We start from the raw sequence: 19,677 nt of genomic DNA on the forward strand, positions 1-19,677 counted from the left end.
GTTTCTTTGAGAATTAATCCTTCCCTTATGCCTAAAGCGGTGTCCAAGTTCACTTTTTAAGCCAAACTATCCGTATCCCTGTTTTCTGTCTGGAACCTAAAAACAAAGGATACATGATCCACTCCATACCTTGAATGTCCACAAACAACTTGACTACTATTTTGACAGAACAAAATCTTTCAGGTGTTTGGATCAGTTGTTCATTTCTGTTGAAGATAAGAAGGGGGACACCCTGTGTCAAAAGACAATTTCCAAACGGTTGTCTTGGGTTATTACCTTTTATATTCTTACCACAACAAAGCTGTTCCAGGCAGGGTCAAGGCTTACTCTACCAGGGCCTTGGTTTCATCTGTGTCTTTTTGGAAAGGGTTGGATTCTATAAGTATTCTTGAAGCAGCAAATTGATCCTCTGCACATGCCATTTACAAAGCACTACAAACTTGATTAGCTCTGTAAGTCTAGATCAGGCTTTGCTAGGACCATTCGCTAGGGGGCTCCTGGAACCTTTCCCTTCCACCCCCAAATGTTGTAATCTAGGGCAGGCTAGCCATATAGCTAAGGCTACTGCAGCCGTCATCAGTATTATGAACATAGTACACTTGTTTAAGTAAACTTAACATAACAGTTGATGTTTGAATGATCACAGCTGCAGTAGCCACTCCCTCCCTCCACCCCCCCTTTGTTTTGATTATGCCAGGGTGCGTATATATGTACATATATTTTTATTCCTTGCTGTCTCCTGTCAGGGCTCAGCCTCCCTCTCTCAGTTGGCATAAAAGCTCTAAAGTGCTTGGCCCTCAAACCTATGCTTTTAGGCAGCACAGCATGCTATACCCATGTAGTTAAGGCTACTGTAGCAGTTGTCATTCGAACATCTACTGTTATGGTAAGTTTACTTACAGAATTGTACTTTCCCCTCCAAACAACCCTAGCTCTCCCCCCACAGCATAAGCACTGTGGTCTTTTCCAGGTAGATCTCACTACTCACCTAAACTCCACCCTCTCCTCACAAGAGGTGAGTAGACCGTGCCACTTCACTCCTCCCCTTCCCTACCTACATACCCCAGTGCAGGGGATGCTAAGCGAACCCTAGTTGTCTGGGTTGCAGTTAGAGCCCCATCCCTTTGCACCATGGAGCCAGGAGCCAGGCACATCATTGAGATTAATGTTGTCACTATATAAGGCAAGTTGTGGACTGTTTATATCAGAATAAAAACTTATTACATATTCAATAGACGTTTTACACGTCAATGAATGAAACTTTTCAGTCTGTAGAATCACTTTTTTTTTTTTTTTTTTTTTTTATTCTGGAACATTCCATATCTGTCTAATTTCTTCAGTGGTCTTTCCCTACAAACAAACTTTAATAGAACTATTTACAGTGGACATCTGCTGTTCCTTTTGGACCTGTCTTGCTGAAATGCAGCTGACTTCAAGGGTCTCTGTCCAACTCTTGACCATCATAGTTCTCGTAATATCTTTTATCTTTTAGCAGGACTGGTTGTGGTAACTCTGATTTGCCTAAAGTGTGCAGTTACAGTTTTCCATCTTCATGAACAACACATGAACTTGATTTTACAGCTTCAATTTCAGACTGCAAACATCACTATGGCCTTCTATATTCTGTTTGGTCACTAGTCTCTAATTCTGGTAGTCTGTTTTTGGTATAGTTCTGTCTTATGATTTGTGCACAGCATTTCTGTACTTTTTATTGATTTTTTCTAACAATACTACTGTGGTTGAAGTAGGTAATTTACTTTTCAGCATTTTGCCCATTAACAGCTGAGCTGATGACAGATTTCATTCCTGCAGTGGATTGTTTCTGCATTCTAAAACTGCCACATCAGTCCTGATAGTTCTTGCTAGTGTTGTCCTTGCTTTGATTCTTCACTGTTTATATAGTTCTCTTCAGTTGTCCATTAGACTGTGAGCAGCATGGACTGGATGTTGTATATCTGAATTTCTACTCACAGGCATACCTTGTGAGTTTGTGTTTTTATATCATGGACCATTGCTGTTTATGATGAAATCAAGGATCCCCTGACTTTGGAATGTAGATTTCAGTACTCTTATCACACTTGCATTTGTTATCTCTGTCAATTTGATTATTCCAAGGAGCTTGGTGATGACATCTAGGAGGCACTTTGCTCAAGTGAAACAAATCTATACCCACTGTGCCCCAAGGGCATTCTAGTACTTTGTGTACATGCTTTCACCTCTTCCATTTAGTTGTTGTAGAGTCCATTACAGCCTTCCATGTGGCACAGCTCTGTACTGCTTGTAGTGTCTGAGGTCCCTGATGACTACATTGCATTTCCTGCTCTTCCTGTGAATAGCACTATCCCCGATATTATTGTGCGTCTTCTAAGAATTTATCTTGGTAGTTTGCAGATCAGTTTTGCAAGACCTGAATGCAACTTATTTCTTCCTTAAAAAATAAATAAATAAAAATAAGACTAAATCTGTTTCTTTACTCATGATTTTTGTTCAGGTCAAAATTGGGAAAACTCTAAATATGCTACAGTGCATCTATACCCCCGACACACACACACACACACACACACACACACACACACACACACACTTAATTCAGCTGTTTCTTCCACAGTTGTTGCAGTGATTTGGCCTGACATGTCTTGACTTCATAGGGTTGGCCACATGCACTGTGGTCGTCTTGTCTTGTTTAGCCACACTCCTTTTATCCCACAGTAGATAATTAAAAAAGTGGCAAGCATAAGCAGAAAATAAACAGAAAACTGATGCATAGCACTAACATCTCATTATGATTTTGCTATGTCTTGCCTACAATTAGATGATACTGACAGGTTTTGTAAATTCAAACATTGGCCGGAATAGGCTTTTCTGTGTGTAAATATGAATATGCTAACTGCCTAGGCACTGAAACATGCATCAAATGCCATCAAAGAATTTGTTGTGAGCCAGATATTGAAATGTCACTTTAGAAGTCCCACAAAGTTGTACAAAAACGCAGATTCATTTTATAGCTGCTGTCAGCAACAGATTCTTCTCATCACTAAAGTTTTCTTATTGAATTGTGTTGAGTAACATTTATCACTCATGAAAGATGCTTGAACATTGATTCGTCTTACTTTTCTGATTTTGTTATCTTCAACTGTATTATCCCATTTTCAAGACTTCTTTGAGTTGCTGATTTGAAAAAAAACAAAAGGCAACTGTGGATGATTGCCAAACCACGTTTAATAAACCAAGTTACGCGCTTTCATCCTGGTACAAAGCTTAACTTGGTTTATTAAACGTGGTTTGGAAATCATTCCCAGTCGCCTTTTATTTTTTAATCTGTTGTTGATTTGAGAAATTCAACAATTTGCAATCTGCAAGTTTTTGAATAACAAGTGATAGACATTGTACGACTGGTCTTCATTTCCCAGCAGTGCTGGTCAAACTGTCATAGAAGCAATTTCTTTAATATGATTTGCGTCTGTCAGACCTTTATCACAAGCAATCCTCAAAGCTGTGACGGTGTCATCCAGCTGGGGAAAATACCTTTAGCTTGGAATGTCAGTTTTATAAAATTCTTGACCATTTTCTACCTGTCTTGAATGGAAGATATCCACAGGTATTCTGTTTTGGTCCTGATGGTTCTCCAGCATTGCTCCCGTTGGAAATAGACTTTTGTACACAGTTAGTCACTGTAGAATTTCTCACCATAAATTGTCATACAGTTTGCACATTAATGCCATGGTACTGGCATAGTAGTTCTTAAAATGAAACATCATTAGGATTGCTGTTATTCCAATAAATAAATGACCAACTTTAGTAAAAGTTGCATTCAAATCAATTACTTGCATATATCTCAGTCTGGCAGCCTTCCCCACCTTTGTTTTTCATACACCTATATAGCATTACATAGTGAAAGTATTAAAAAAAGAAAAAAAAAGTTTTTCTTTAGTACTCTGGTGACACTTCTGTCCTTGGAGTCTTCCCACAGACTTATGAGATTTCTATTAGCTCAGTCATTCTCTTGTTACCCTGTTAATATTGTTCCTTTTGTACTGCTGGTCTGCTTCAGTGAGGAATTCAGAAGCAGGTCTGAGGAAAATATGTACCTTTAGACCTTTATTTTTACAGTAGTTGTAGGTTGTAATTTTTTCTTTATTTTACTGACTTTTTGTTTTGCAAAAGTACACTATAGACGTGTCATAATACATCATATGCATGTTGGGATTTAAGTTGAATGTACTCCAAAACAACATTAATAATATCCTATAAAGATTCATATATTTGAAAATATTCATATCCCCCCCTATACTTGTGTTTTCATAAAATTCAGGTAAAGGAAAGTTATTTATAACTGTTCAGTGGAAGTTCATCTATACGTTGATTGTAGAAATTTAAAATAAGCTTTTTTAAGTTAAGTAAACAAGAGCAGATATTTTATTATATGCATTTCTCTGGTATTTAATGGATCTTCTTCTTCTTTTGGCTTTTCCCAGTCAGGGGTCGCCACAGCGGATCATCTGTCCGCTCATATTGGCAGTGGAGTTTTACAGTGTCGAGTTGCCAGCCCAGCGCCCAACCTTCCACAGAAGGTACACACATGCACACACTCACAACTAGGGCCAAATTAGAGTGTCCAGTCCACCTACAGCATGTCTTTGGGATGTGGGAGGAAACCGGAGCACCTGGAGAAAACCCACGCGACCACAGGGAGGGCATGCAGACTCCGCACAGAAGGCACCCCAGCCGAGAATCAAACCAGAGAACCTCTTGCTGTGAGGCGGCAACTCTAACCGCTGCACCACCGTGGCTGCCTGGTAAAGAATTTTCTGAATTCATGAAGAGCTGAGTGCTTAATTTCTTGAAGGACAGCTATACCTAATTTTCTTTCCCGAAGTATATTTTCCTCGCTGCAGAATGATTCCTATACTTCCGCTTATTTAAAAAGCATGAGTTGGCCATTCATGCCCTTCTGTGGCATTTCTGTCGTGGTCAACTCCTTCAGTGCACACCACATTGGGGCTGAATAAAATGCCATGACTACTGATTGCAAATTCATTAATTAACTGTGCTTTGCAAGTCAGGAAATGTGATATTGAGTCTGACTGGGGGGGGGGTGGCAGGCCCTGTCACAAAAATTAAGACTTCCTTAAAAAAAAAAAAAAAAAAAAAGAAAGTCTGTTACATTAAGCATTTCTTTATATTTCTGCAAGCATGGTAATGCATATGGAAAACTAAGTAGAATCACTGCAAACCAGTCACTGACAAGGTTTATTAAGAATTTTTAACAGCATTTGTCACCACTAACGGTCCATGTGAAATGGAATTGTGATCAAACAATAGTGTGTGACAAATTAGTGTCATCACCTGGCAGTGTATTATGCACAAGATGTAGCTTTTCAAGGAAAAAAAAAAAAGCACATGTCAGGATGTCTGCCCCAACAAGGAGAAATAGAGTTAGGATAAATGTTTATAAAATTAGTAATATAGATCTTTGTCATATTACCCACTGTTCATATGTACTTACTAGGCTATTGATCAGTGAGGGTCAGTTAAGTTTGTTCAAAAAATAAGGGAGTGCATAAAACTATGTATTGCTACTGAAGAAATACTGAGCCAGGCTCCTGTTGTAATGAAAAAAGCTCTATACCTTAATTGCAGTAACAAATCTGCAATTGATTTGTGAGTAACTGAGTCACACAAGTCTGGGCTTGATAGGAAGCGAGTGCAGATTCAGGAAATCTACACAAAACAGCAGTTTTAGGATGTAGAAGCTGATAACAAAGTTTTAGATGACAATAAATCTATGGCTCAAATTTTAGGAGCTCTGGAAGACGAGAAATGGTTGAATTTTAGTACTGAGCCAAGAATTTTAACTTGAGGGTGTTAGGCTAGAATCCTTGCGTTTTTTTAACTTATATTAGAAATGTTTTCTAAGATAGCAGTTGAATGGGTCACTAGGAGATTTCAAACCAGGTGCAAGTCAGACACCCCCTTCCCCCCAATATTGGAGAAAGTTTTTTCTTTCTCATTTAAGAATAAAAATCAAACTTTTAAAGCTGCAATAAGGCACCAAGGCTTTTATGTTACAGCAGATACCTATTGCATTTTTTTCAGGATTTACCATCCAGTGTGGCAAGTAGTCAAATGACCTTTGGCATGAATGAATGGTTACCAGGTTTCAGTGCTCATCAGAATCGGAGACTATTGTTTGAAATTGGAAAAGAAACAATAACCACACTAAGGGTCTTCAACTTGCTTCACTAACTCCATACAAATTGACTTGGGTTGTACTCATATATATATAGATTGATGGATTTTTTTCCTCTTTTCAAAATTTACATTTGATTGGAGGGAGAATGGGGTGATTCCACTTGTCGCCTTTTGGCAAGATTTTTCTTTTAGATGTCATAATTACTTAATGAAAAATGAAAATTGTTTCTGCAAAAATCATGTGCAAAGGCATTTTCTTTAATTGCTTCGTGTTTTACTTGTGATTTCATTGTTTAAAGTAGGATCTCCAATTTTAAAATTCATATTTTTTTTTTACTTTAGTTACTTCGGTGGAACTATGTTAAGTTTAATAAACTTGTGTTTCAGTTTACTGTTATGCTGAGCAGCTCTTCAATTACTTCACGATTGTTTGCCATCTGGCCTCACCTTCTGAGGATGAAGGGAGGTGAGAAACAGTTTGTAGTGGACAGTTGTGTTATCTGTAGTCTACAGCAGATACAGAGTCAAAACTAAACTGCCAAATAAATATTTTATATATGTCAGATACTTGATGTTACTTGTTAGGATCCCAGATACGTTAGTCACTGCTTTTTACAATCTGAAAGGTGAACTTGCTCATACTTTAGGTCATAAGGTAATCCAGAAAAAAAATTTAAATTATTACCTTTAAAATCTTTAATTATAAATAAGGATATACTTCTGAAGTATTTAGGCAGATGAAGTGAATGAGAGAGTAGAAATTAGGTAGCACAGTCGCATCTGAAAGAATGACCAAATTCTTATTTACTTTCAGAAGGTTGTACAGGAATGATTCTGATACCACCAATAACAGCTTTCTTTAATAGGTATCGTCGGTCATAACAAGTAGCACAGAAATATACCACATGCCCCGAACTAGTGAGTATAATGAAGCCTCTTCCTTGATGTCTTAAATTTCAGACACTTTAGAATTACAGACACTGTAGTAGTAAAACAGCGCTTTAAATTAGTAAGACAGCAGCACCATGGTGGTGTCTGCAGTCTGAAACGTGATGTAGTAGTGTAAACAGATAACTGTATAATCTTGCATGTTGTTAGTCATGCTCAACACATTTCCAGAGTCAAGGCAGGAGCATTTTACTTTCTGTGTATAGTGAAATGTTACATACATTTACCAGTCCAGTTTTATGTTTCAGTGAGAGCATACGGACCGTTTCTGTGTGGAAAGCAGAGTATTCTTTTTCCTGCCATTTTGGATTAGACATGAATTTGTTGATGTATGTGATATGTATCTATTAGTAATTTGTGGATCTAGATAATTGCATAACAGCGTGTCTAAAAACCCATTCAGTTACATCAGAAAGCCCGAATGAGCAACTTGTCAATATTTTATGTGAGATGTTGTACCCCCACATGCCATCCATGTGTGGGGCTTTGCCACTTACACCCACCCCTCAATTAATATAGCAGACCATGGGACAAATTAGGCCAGTTATTGATGAAGTGCCCCTTTTGATGTTTTTCATGTTTCACTGTTGCAGTCCTGACTTGTGGGATTTCCTGCTGTGGAAGCCTTTAGCCGGCCCGACTAGCAAAATAAGTCTCCCTCCTTCTAAGGCTGGTGGATGCCCTACCCTGATGTCAGTACACTTGGGTATAAAGGGAGCCAGCCAACGCCATGACATCAGTCCTTTCTTGCTGTCGGAACTCGAAACAGTGTTTCAGTGCATCAGTCGAGCCTCTCTAGAGAAAAGTCTTTTAAAGCTAAGTACCCCGTTGGGGTCAGATAAGCTTAACAATGGTCTCTTTTGTGGTAAGCAAATCTCACACTGAGACTTTCATGCTTTGTGTGTCACCTGTCTAGGCTCAGATCACGAGGTCCCTAGTTGCTGTTTTTGCTCCTGTTTCAGTTGTAAGATTGTCAGGCATAGGGCAAAAATCTTAGGTATCTTAGTCTGTCATATTTTTTCAATGGCATTAGCTGGTCATCCCCAGGTTGAGCTCCGTGAGGGTAAGAAGGACAAGGAAAAAAGACCCAAGCTTTGGGTCTCAAACAACAACCATTCACCATCTGCCAGTCCCCCAAGGCTCGTTATTGCTGAGGAAGGTGATGCTCTTTTCTAGCCCCATTCTGCGATTGAGGTGGTGGCGCAGGCCTCAGTCAAGTCCCTTACCAAGTCTGACATGCTGCAGAGTCCTCATCTTCTACATAGGCCTAGGCATTCAGTTTGTCGGTCGGGTCTGGAGTTGCTCAGCAGACCTAGGCTTCTGACAAGAGATCTTGTACCAGCAACATTCCTTTGAGGCATCCGCCTACATCGGTTCTGTCTTACAAAGAGACTGGCATCAGGATTGCAGACATACCTAGGCCCAAGGCCAAAGCTACTTCAAAGAAGGGTTCTACCTCAGGTTCTATGCCTAGATATACCGGCTCCCACTCAGAAGATTATCATCAAGACCTAATCAGGTTAGCTGAGGACCTTATCTCCTTGGTCAGTGCTAGGCAACCCCCTTTGGAGTCTTCCCCAGGGAAAAGGAGGAGTGATCCTGTCCATGAAGTTTTCTGCAAACCTCCTGATTCAGATGAGGATTCTGACCGGGGGGGGGGGGGTCTATCTTTGAGGAGGGACCCTTCCTTGCTTTTTTTGAAGATTCAAATTCTAAGGAGAATCTGCCTTCAGCTTCACCTCTGAAGACATCATTTGTGGTGAAACACTCCATGCCATGAGGGAACATTTCCAGTGGGAGGTGCAGGAATACCACAATCTAAAAAGAGAATCTGGGAATTCCTTGACCTCCCAGAACACAAACCTTTGGCTGTTCCTCCTGTATTGGAGGTGGTAGAGGATGTTTTTATGGACTCTTCCATGAATCCAGATTCTCTGCCTCAAGCCCCTAGTAAGTCAGGATGTTCTTCATCTCACATTGCTGCAGTCCTTACACTTGGGTAGTCCGCTGTCCTCGGTCGGCCCGAATATCAAAGTATTAGGCTGACGTCGGTCAAGGCGCTTAAGACTGACATCAGGACGTCAGGGTACAAATGCACATGACCGACGTCATATCCCCAGTCTTTTTTGCCGCATGGTCCTATGCAGAAGCAGCGTTGCAAGTGCCGTTCGGCGTTCTGAAATTTTTCGAATTCGGAGTTTCAGACCGAGTCAAAGTTGGCGAAGTACCCCGTTGGGGAATATTTTAGTTTTTTCTTGCCTCAGTGGTTTACCGGATGTCAGAAAAAGTGAATAACTGTATTTCTTGTGGGAAACAGATACCGCATAGAGATTATCATACTTTGTGTATTCCTTGTTTGGGGCCTGAGCACGACGTTGTTGGGAGTCGCTTTTGTGCTAGGTTCAATAAGCGCACTATTAAGCGAAGGTTAGATTGTGCCAGGTTGGTTTTCGGGAAGCGGTGCAATTATAATATGCCGTTGGATGTTCCGACGCCCGCTTCTTCGAAGAAGCGCAAAGACAAAGCAGCTAAACCCAGGCAAGAAGAGTCGTCCGTACCGGACGCCGGTTCTTTAGAGGCATCAGTGGAACCGGTGGTCCCCCCGCAGGCTTCTCTGGAGTCCCAGGGGGAGACTTTGATATTGCAGGATGTGGCCTCTCAGGAGGCAGGTCAGGCTGAAGGGGCTTCTCAGGTTACTGTACTCCCCTCCCTTCCTAGGGTGGTGAGGCCCTCTCCATCTGTTTCCAAGGCTTCTCCCAGAGGCAGGCCAGGTTTAGCTTCTGTTGGTGTCACTCCTAGTTCATCAGGATCTGTGCCCAAGAAGCATATGCTTAAAATGGCAGAAGATTTAATTACTTTGATTAGAGGTTCTTTGCCCCCTCCTGATAAGAGGCCTAGGGTGGAACCAGAGTTGGGGAGTTTTGAGCAGGCTTCGGATGTTTCAGAGTCTTCGGCTGAAGACTTGCAGGAGTATTCTCCTTATTCTGATTCTGATGTGGATGATTCTACTCCTTCTGCTTCTCCTCCAGAGGATTTTTCTTTTTCAGAGACGCTTCATTCCATGAGGGAACATTTTAAGTGGGAAGGTCAGGACTTCTCTGATTCCAGGAAAAGGCTTAGGGAATTTTTGCTTTACCCCAGCATAGGCCTTTGGCTATACCACCTGTTCTGGATGTTGTGGAAGATGTGTTTGCAGAGGCTTCACTTAATCCTGATTCTTTGCCTCCTGCTCCTGTTAAACCGGACAGGTATTACAGGGCGCCTGAAGCTCATAAATATCTTTATAAGAGTCCTAGGGCGGACCCAGAAACTGTTAGTCAGGGACCTAAGGGTGTCAAGGCCTCTGCTGTAAAAAATCCGGTTCCTCCAGATAAAGAGGCCAGGGCTTTGGATAGATGGGGAAAGAAAGTTTATACTTCTTCCACCTTAGCTATGAGGGCTTTGAATTGCCAGTTTCACATGTTGAAATATCAAAACTATCTTCTTTCTCAATTGAAGTCTAAGGTAGATGCTCTGGCAGAAGGTATTGAGTGTAAAGAATTACAAGATTTGGTACATGTTTCTGAACAGGTGGGTAAGCATTCTTTACAATGTGGTTTTGATGCTGTACAGGCCTCGTCTAGGGTGGCTGCCACTGGGTCAGTTCTTCGCAGGCACGCCTGGCTGAGGGATCAGAATTTATCTGACCATGTTAAGACACGGATTTTAGATGCTCCTTTACAGTCTGATGTGTTGTTTGGTTCACCTGTGGAGGCAGTCTTAAAGAAAATGGAAGACAAGGCTAAGTCTATGCAGACTGTTAAAGATTTTTTGCAAGTTCAGCCTCCGAAGTTTAGTAGGAATTGGCCTGCTAAGGGGTGGACGTACCCTTCTTATGATTCACAGTCTAGGGGTAGATCTAGACGTGGTAGGGGCAGAGCTCAGGGCTCTTTCAGACCTAGAACAGGGAGTTCACCTGCACAGTCTTCGGGTGAGGGCAGGGGCCAGTCCTTTCGTAAACAGGCCCAATGACCTACCTTTTCAGCTGCCAGAGCCTTCTTGTCTGGCAGCACCTTTGGGAGGAAGGTTGGCACTCTTCAAGGAAAATTAGAGTTTAATTACCCAAGACAGATGGGTATTGGATATCATACACCAAGGTTACAAGTTTTATTTCCATACTTTGCCTCCTTTCAAAGGCATGCCAGACGTTCCTCCTCAGCAAAGAATAGAGGCTCACAAACAAATTTCTCTGCTGCTTCAAATAGGGGCCATACAGCCGGTCCCTCTGCCAGAAGTGGGCCTAGGATTTTATTCTCGCCTGTTCCTAGTACCAAAGAAGGGGAACACGTGGAGACCAATTTTGGATTTATCTATCCTCAACACTTATCTGGACATTCCCAAGTTCAAAATGTTGACGTTACAACAGCTTTTACCTCTGCTGGGCAAAGATCACTGGATGGTGACTCTGGATCTCAAGGAGGCTTACCTTCATGTTCCTATCAGGCTAAGTTGCAGGAAGTATCTGCGTTTTCGGGCTGGGACTTCTCATTATCAGTTCTCTGCATTGCCCTTTGGCTTATCTACTGCGCCCAGAGTGTTCACGAAGGTTCTGGCTCCAGTGATAGATTTCTTCAGGCTAAAAGGAATACAGATCTATCCTTATTTGGACGATTGCCTGATTCTGGCTCAAGGAAGGGACGAACTTCTTCATCATTTGCAATATGTGATAGCAGTGCTAAGATGCCTGGGGTATTCTGTGAACTAAATAAAGTCCAGTCTAGTACCCTCTCAGGACATGTGCTTTCTGGGTGTGAGACTGAATACAGCATCCCAGATGGCCTTTTTGACCCCGGACAAACAAAAGAATCTTTCCCTTTACTTCCATCAATTGTCTCATCAGTCCAGGCTGACTGCAAGGACAGTCCTTCAAGCCTTGGGGTTCATGGCATCTTGTATTCTGGTGCTTCCCAATGCCAAACTGCATATGAGGAAGCTGCAATGGTATCTCAAAAATGTATGGACACAGCACTGCCAAGATATGGACACTGCCATTCAGATAATACCTTGCATTCAAAAGGAATTTTTGTGGTGGGCTCAGGAATGTCACCTAAACAAGGGACTCTCTGTGACCCAGCCAGAGGCGAGTCAGATTCTAACGACAGATGCCTCAGACAAAGCTTGGGGAGCTCATCTAAATGGAAAGTGGATACAAGACACGTGGCCTGCCAGACTACAACATCTGCATATCAACTTGAAGGAGATGTTAGCAGTCCAATTTGCATTAATAGCTTTCAAGGATTTACTTCTTCCAGGGCAGGTGTTGGTTCTAACAGACAACACAACTGTCATGTGGTACATCAACAAGCAAGGGGGAACACATTCTTAACCTCTATGCAGACAAGCAATGATTTTGTGGGAGACTGCTCTCAGTTTACAGCTAAATCTTCAGGCAAGGTTTCTGCCGGGAGCACAGAACTCCTTAGCAGATGTGTTGAGCAGGCTAATTATGGATCCCCACGAGTGGAAATTGGATCCTCATGTATTTCAGAAATTGACAGTGTCATGGGGAACTCCAGACATAGATCTGTTCGCTTCTCCACTAAACTACCAGCTGCCAAAGTTTTGCACAAAAGGTTTCATCCCACAGCTTGGAAAGTGGATGCTCTTTCTTTCAATTGGAGCAATCTTCATGTGTATGCCTTTCCACCTCTGCCTCTCCTCCCAAAGGTACTCCTAAAGGTCAGACAGGACAAGCCAAAGATGATTTTAATAGCTCCAGATTGGCCTCGACAGCACTGGTACCCATTACTGAGAAGTCTGGTACGGGAGCCTCCATGGCCTTTGCCTTCGATTCCACACCTGCTGTCTCAGGAGAACAGTCATTTACTCAATGTCAAACTTCACTCTCTTCACCTAACAGCCTGACATATTCTGTTTTAAACCCTGGAGGGTCTCAGCTTCCACAGCAAGTTTTGAATGTTATTTTGGAGGCCAGAAGGCCTAGTACAAGGAAAGTGTACGCAGATAAATGGAAGAGATTTTTATTTTGGAGTGCAGCAAAGGAATTTGATGTTTCTAAGCCTAATTTAAGTGTGGCTCTTCAATATCTTGCTGAGTTACTGGACAAAGGTTTGTCCTTCTCTTCTATTAAGATTCATGCTGCAGCAATTTCTGCTCACTATGACTGTGACCCACCATTGTTTTCTCATCCTTTGTTTAAGCAATTCCTTAGAGGGGCAAAGAATATAAGACCCCCCCCGTAGAGCTCCTACTCCTGCTTGGGATCTCAATTTTGTGTTGGAGAAACTCACTCTACAACCTTTTGAGCCTGCAGCTACTGCCGAGTTGAAATATTTATCATGGAAGACTGCTTTTTTGTTGGCCATTACCTCTGCGAGAAGGGTTTCTGAATTACAGGCCCTTATGGCAGTTGAGCCTTTCTTAATTTTCCATAAGGACAGAGTATCTTTGCGTACTAATCCTTCCTTTATGCCTAAAGTGGTTTCTAGTGTGGCTTTAAACCAAACTATTCATTTGCCTACTTTTTATGCAAACCCCCAAAATAAAGGGGAGAAGATTTTGCACACTTTGGATATACACAGGCAGTTGCGATATTATTTGAGCAAAACTAAAGGGTTCAGGCAGTCTCAGCAGTTATTTGTTTCATTTGCTTTGGGTTCTCAGGGCAAGCCTATTTCAAAACAAACTATTTCTAAGTGGATTGGGTTTTGTATTGCTTACTGTTATTCCCATCATGGTAAGGAGATTCCAGATGGGATTAGACCTCATTCCACTAGGGCTACTGCCACTTCTACAGCTTTTTTAAGGGGGGTGGCAACTAAAGATATCTTAGATGCAGCCACTTGGAGTTCAGTGCATACTTTCTCTAAGCATTACCACCTTCCTCTTTACTCTAAATTTAGGGCTGGTTTTGCCGCTGCAATTCTTCAGGGCATTTTGGCAGCACCTACTGCTTTATAGTTTTGCCATCCTCCCTTACCTCTGCTTTGGGATTCTACCCAAGTGTAAGGACTGCAGCAATGTGAGATGAAGAACATAGTACAGTTTTGTACCTACCATAAATGTAGATGTTCGAAGCTCTACATTGCTGCAGTCCAATTTACCCTCCCTCCTTCCCCTCTGTACTTAGAGGCGGTGGTGTGGTTTGGGTTGTAAATATTGTGGATATTGTATATATTGTACATATGGTTAGTGCAAGGGTGGTAGGTTTTTTTTGCTGTCTTTTGGTTTTGGCCTTTCTTTTTAGGGTCTTCTGACATCTGGGGCAAGAAAAGACTGAGGATATGACATCGGTCATGCGCATTTGTACCCTGACGTCCTGATGTCAGTCTTAAGCGCCTTGACCGACGTCAGCCTAATACTTTGATATTCGGGCCGACCGAGGACAGCGGACTACCCAAGTGTAAGGACTGCAGCAATGTAGAGCTTCGAACATCTACATTTATGGTAGGTACAAAACTGTACTTTTTATAGGGTGCTGGACTGGCATAAGTACCTCTTCAAAAACCCCTGTGCTGACCCCGAGGTTGTCACTGCAGGTCCCAAGGGAGCAAGAGCCAGCTGTTCAAATAACCCTTTACCTCCTGACAAAGAAAGCAGGGTCCTTAATAGGTTTGGTAAAAAAGAAAAGTCTGCACTTCTGCTACCCTAGCCATGAGGGCTCTTAACAGCCAGTTTCATACGATAAAATAACAAAGTATTTTAGATAAAATGAAGCAAAAGATATCCTTCCTGGAGGGCAACAACATTTCTGAGGAATTGTTGGATCTTTGTCATTCCAGCTCCCAGGTGGCTAGACACTCATTACACTGTAGCTGTGTTGTTTTGGAGGCCTCTAGCTGAGCTGCTGTATCTGACTCTGTCATTAGAAGGCATGCTTGGCTTAGGGAACAGACCCTACTAGACCATGTCAAATACAAACTTCTAGATGCAGCACTGGATAAGGACTTACTTTTTGGAACAAAGTCTGAGACTGTGTTAAGAAAGATGAAAAATAAAGCAAACTGTCAAGGACTTCTTCCGCATTCAGCCTCCTAGGTTTAGTAGGAATTTTCCCACTAAACATTGGTCCTTTCCCTCTTGATCAAAAAGTGGCCAGAGGAAGCCTCACAGGGAAAGGCCTCAAAGGCAGCAGCAATCACAAAGACCCAGGCAGTGGTCTTCAGAAACCCCAGGCAGGGGAGTTCTAGGCCACAAGGCCCTGGCAGAAAACAGCAATGAGTCTTCCTTTCCCCTACTCGCCCCCCTCCCACTCTCTCCAGAAAAGATAGGAGGAAAGCTATTCCTGTTGAAAGAAAATTCATCCCTCAATCATGGATTCTGAAAGTTATTGCAAACAGTTACAAGCTCACTTTCAAAGAGCTATTAAGATACTCCGGTTACCTAGATTTTCCAGAAAGTCAAAGAGCAGAGTCTTGGCACCCTATTCTGGACATGTCCACCTTCAAGTCAGTCCCTGCTGGTACCAAAATTCAAAATGTTGACTCTTCAAAAACCTCTTCCCATAATAGCCCTTCAGGCCTTAATGGTCACCTTAGATCTAAAAGATGCTTACTTGCACATTCCTATAGAGGAATCTTGCAGAAGTTTTCTTTCTTTCGAAGTAGGTACCAGTCGCTTTCAGTTCTCTGCACTGCCCTTTGGCTTGTCTGTTGCTCTCAGGGTCTTCACAAAGTGTTTAGCTCCTGTGATTGCCTTCTGCAGAACAAGGGGGATCCAGATTTACCCCTACCTAGATGACTGCCGCATTCAAGCCACTAGTCAGTCAAAGCTCCTTAAGGATCTGTCCCTCACTCATGACCTCCTCACCTCCTTGGTGTTCACCATAAATCTTCACAAGTCCAACACAGAGCCATCTATCAGGATAGTTTTCCTTGGGGTTCTTCTGGATTCCTCCCTTCAAAAGGCCTTCCTTCTTCCAGAAAAGGTCTCCTCTTTGTCTCAATAGCTCCAAAACATTATGCGGAGACAATGCCTCTCAGCTAAGGAATTCCTCAGAGCATTAGGCTACATGGCATCCTATGTCCTCATGATCCCTCTGGCCAGGCTACACATGCAGAAGTTCCAGTGGTATGTCAAGAATCTGTGGTTTCAGCACTTGCAGTCCCTAGAGACAGAAAATCAGCTGATCTCTTGCCTTAAGGAGGAATTTACATGGTGGACCTAGGCATGTGCCCAGAACCTGGGTCTCCAATTCACGTTCATCCCTTAGGGCCAGACTTTAACCACAGATCTTCAGAGACAGCCTGGTGAGCTCATTTCCAACACCTTCAATCCCAGGGCAGTTGGAAATATAAGTTCAGACACAAGCATATAAAGTGGAAAGAACTGATGTCAGTGCAAAAGGGCCTAGTGGCTTTCAGAGATCAGTGGAAACCTGGAGGCCTGCTTGTCAAAATAGACAACACCACAGTCGTATGGTACATAAACAAGGAGACATCCACTCTTACCCTCTTAATCAACTAGCATTGCAGGTTTGGGAGTCAGCTCACTCTCTGGAGTTGTACCTCATGGCACGGTACCTCCCAGAGACTCAAAACACTCAAGCAGATTATCTCAGCAGGAACTTGATGTATCCCCACTAGTGGCATCTGCATTGTGAAACATTTTTCAGCATAGTCCAAAAACCGGGATTCCCACAAATAGACCTCTTTCCACCAAAGAAAATGCTCAACTGAAAAGATTCTGTTCCAAGAGCAAACTACCCACAGCCTGGAATCCAGATGCTTTCTCCTTCCTTTGGAGCCAGCTGTTCTTTGTTTCTTCCCCTGCCTCTTCTTCCAAGGGTCCTCCTAGAAATCAGGGAAGAAGGCTCAAGGATCATCCTGCTAGCCCCAGACTGCCCAAGCCACACTGGTATCATCTGGTGCTAAGTTTAACCAGTGAAAATCCATGGCAGTTACCTCAGATAAATGGACCTTGTGACTCAGGACGAGGGGAAGTTTGTGCATCCCAACCTACAGACTCTCAAACTCTCAGCCTGGATAATTCCTCAAAATACTACTCTGAGCTCACCCTAAGCAAACAAGTTCAAGACATTCTCAAAGAAGCTAGAAGACCTAGTACTAGGAAATCATATTCAGCCAAGTAGAAAAGATTCTTTATTTGGTGTCAGCAGCAAGGCCTCAAGCCTAACTCAGCCAATATTTCTTCCATTTTAGATTACCTGGCTACCCTGGTAGACACTGGCCTATCCATGTCTTCCATCAAAATTCGCACCTCTGCCATTTCAGCCACATCCCTACTTTTCCTCCTATCTTTTCCCATCCCCTGATGAAACAGTTACTTAGGGAAGTGGTTCACATCAGCCCTCCCAAGAGACAACCCACACCTCTGTGGGACTTTAATTTTGTTCTAGTGAAATTGACACTACCCCCACCCCCACCCTCCCTTGAACCGACAGCTTCTGCTGATTTAAAATTCTTAACCTGGAAGACTGCCCTTTTACTGGCTATCACCTCCACCCAGACAGAGTATACCTCTGGATAATCCATCCTTTATGCTCAAGGTGATAACGTAGACATCCTTGAATCAAGCCATACAGTTCCCCAACTTCTTCCCCAAGCCTCAGAACCATGGGGAAAGAATCCTGAACTCCTTGGATGTGCACAAACAGCTTCACTACTTTCTTGACAGAAGTAAATCTTTCAGAAAATCCGACCAACTGTATAATGGCAAAAAGCCTCCTGAAACTGCAAGGACTCACTCTTCCAGGGCCTCTTCTGCCTTCCTGAAAGGAGTCCATATCAAAGACATTTTAGAAACTGTTACCTGGTCATCTGTGCATACCTGTACCAGACATTACCACTGTTCTCTCTTATCCATAATCTATGTTCTGCCCTCATCTCAACTTTGGGAATCATCCCACAATTCAGGACTGCAACAGTGAAACATGAAGAATATAGTACAGTTGTGTACACTTACCATAAATGTAGATGTTGGAGTGTATTCATTGTTGCAGTCTTCTTTCCCTCCATCCTTCCCCCTTTTGCCTACAGTACTAGTCTGTTTCTCTTTTCTTCACTTATCAGAGGCCCCTTTTTCTACCTTTATCCCTTGCTTTATGGTTCATCCTGGGGGCTCCTACCTTCTAAGGGGCAAGAAAAACTGATGTCATGGTGTGAGCTGGCTCCCTTTATACACAAGCGTACTGATGTCAGGTTAGGGTGTCTGCCAGCCTTAGGAGGAGGGAGATTTTTACTCTGGTAGTCGGGCCGGCCAAGGGCTTCCACAGCAGGAAATCCCACAAGTCAGGACTGCAACAATGAATACACTTGAACATCTATGTTTATGCTGAGTGTACACAACTGTACTTTCCCCTGATCCTGTTGGACTGGGCTTCTTTGTGTGAGGCTGTTATGAAGAAATCAGGTGGCTTGTTCTGGAAAACATGTTGTAAATCTTGCTACTTCAGCTATGTTAAGTGCATTAGATGGTGTGTCAACCCACATTTATTTGGCATGTAGTGTTTTTTTTTTTTAATTTTGGCATCAAAGAATCTGTTTACATGTGTTAATAACCAAGTAGGTGGGTATATAGAAAAGTAGGAGATGATCACAAGAGTGTTGGAAAACAGGAGCGTTTTTGTTTGAGACGTTTCTGAAAGTGACATATTTCAGAGTAGAGCACCTTTTGCATGGCTTGTTAACAAATATACTTAACATTAGTCAGAGTTGAGCAAATTGGATTTTATTCTGTTTCTAAAGAATTTCTGTAGCATCATATGACCGTTTTTTTTTTTTTCCTTTAGCCAAGTGACTTCTCCATATCCTTAAAAGCTCAAGGCAGGAACAAGCATTTTCGAGTTCAACTTAAAGACAACCTGTATTGCATTGGACAACGCAAGTTCAGCACTATGGACGATTTAGTAGAACATTACAAAAAGGCACCCATTTTCACTAGTGAAAAAGGAGAGAAGCTGTACCTTGTAAAGCCTTTGAATTCCTGAAAGGACAGTTAGCCTTCAGTGCCTGATTTAAAACAGGCTGAAGGCCAGAAAGACTCTGGGAATGAGTAACTTTGACCTGCGCTCACTTCATAAAATTCCATCTAGTGCTTAAATCCCGTTCATAATGACTACATATGGTTTATTTACATTGTAATATACTGTGTTTATATGCCTGTCTGTAATTGTTTCCTATAACATTACTGATGTTGAATTATGTTAAATGCCTGCAAGGTAATTCAAAGTAGGCACTAAACACATGGTGCACTCTCGAATAAAATTGCATTTTGAATATTTCTGTAACTGAGAAATGCATTGAGTTATTCAGATGGTTTGAAACACTATATTTCTTTGCAGTAGCTGTTGTCATGCTCATAACTTGGTTGGACATTTTTTGTAGTTTCTTTTTTTCCCTGTAATTCAAAAGAACTGCATGTATTTATTCTTCTGTATTATAACTTTGCAAAGAGGAACTATGTGCACATCATAAAGCTACTCCATCTATTTGGTGAGACTTCTACCAAAATGTCAGTATGTGTATGTAAGTGGACACCACTGAACCTTGTACCATTAGAGTACTTTGAATGAGTACT

The 19,677-nt window shown here is 42.1% G+C and overlaps 1 protein-coding gene across 4 annotated transcripts in view; it reads left to right on the forward strand.

Moving 5' to 3' along the window:
- Window positions 1-19,387, forward strand: part of NCK1 (NCK adaptor protein 1) — a 1,905,596-nt gene extending 1,886,209 nt beyond the window's left edge. For all 4 annotated transcript variants that reach the window (XM_044070358.1, XM_044070357.1, XM_044070356.1 and 1 more), the window contains one exon: window positions 18,890-19,387. In XM_044070358.1, coding sequence (XP_043926293.1) covers window positions 18,890-19,087 — 198 coding nt within the window. In that variant the 3' untranslated portion in view covers window positions 19,088-19,387. The remainder of the gene's footprint in view (window positions 1-18,889) is intronic.
- The last annotated feature ends 290 nt before the right edge of the window (window positions 19,388-19,677 follow it).

The sequence above is a fragment of the Protopterus annectens genome, chromosome 4.part1 (genome assembly GCF_019279795.1).
Source record: "Protopterus annectens isolate FY-2018-M chromosome 4.part1, PAN1.0, whole genome shotgun sequence".
In the NCBI taxonomy this organism is placed as follows: Eukaryota; Metazoa; Chordata; order Ceratodontiformes; family Protopteridae; genus Protopterus; species Protopterus annectens.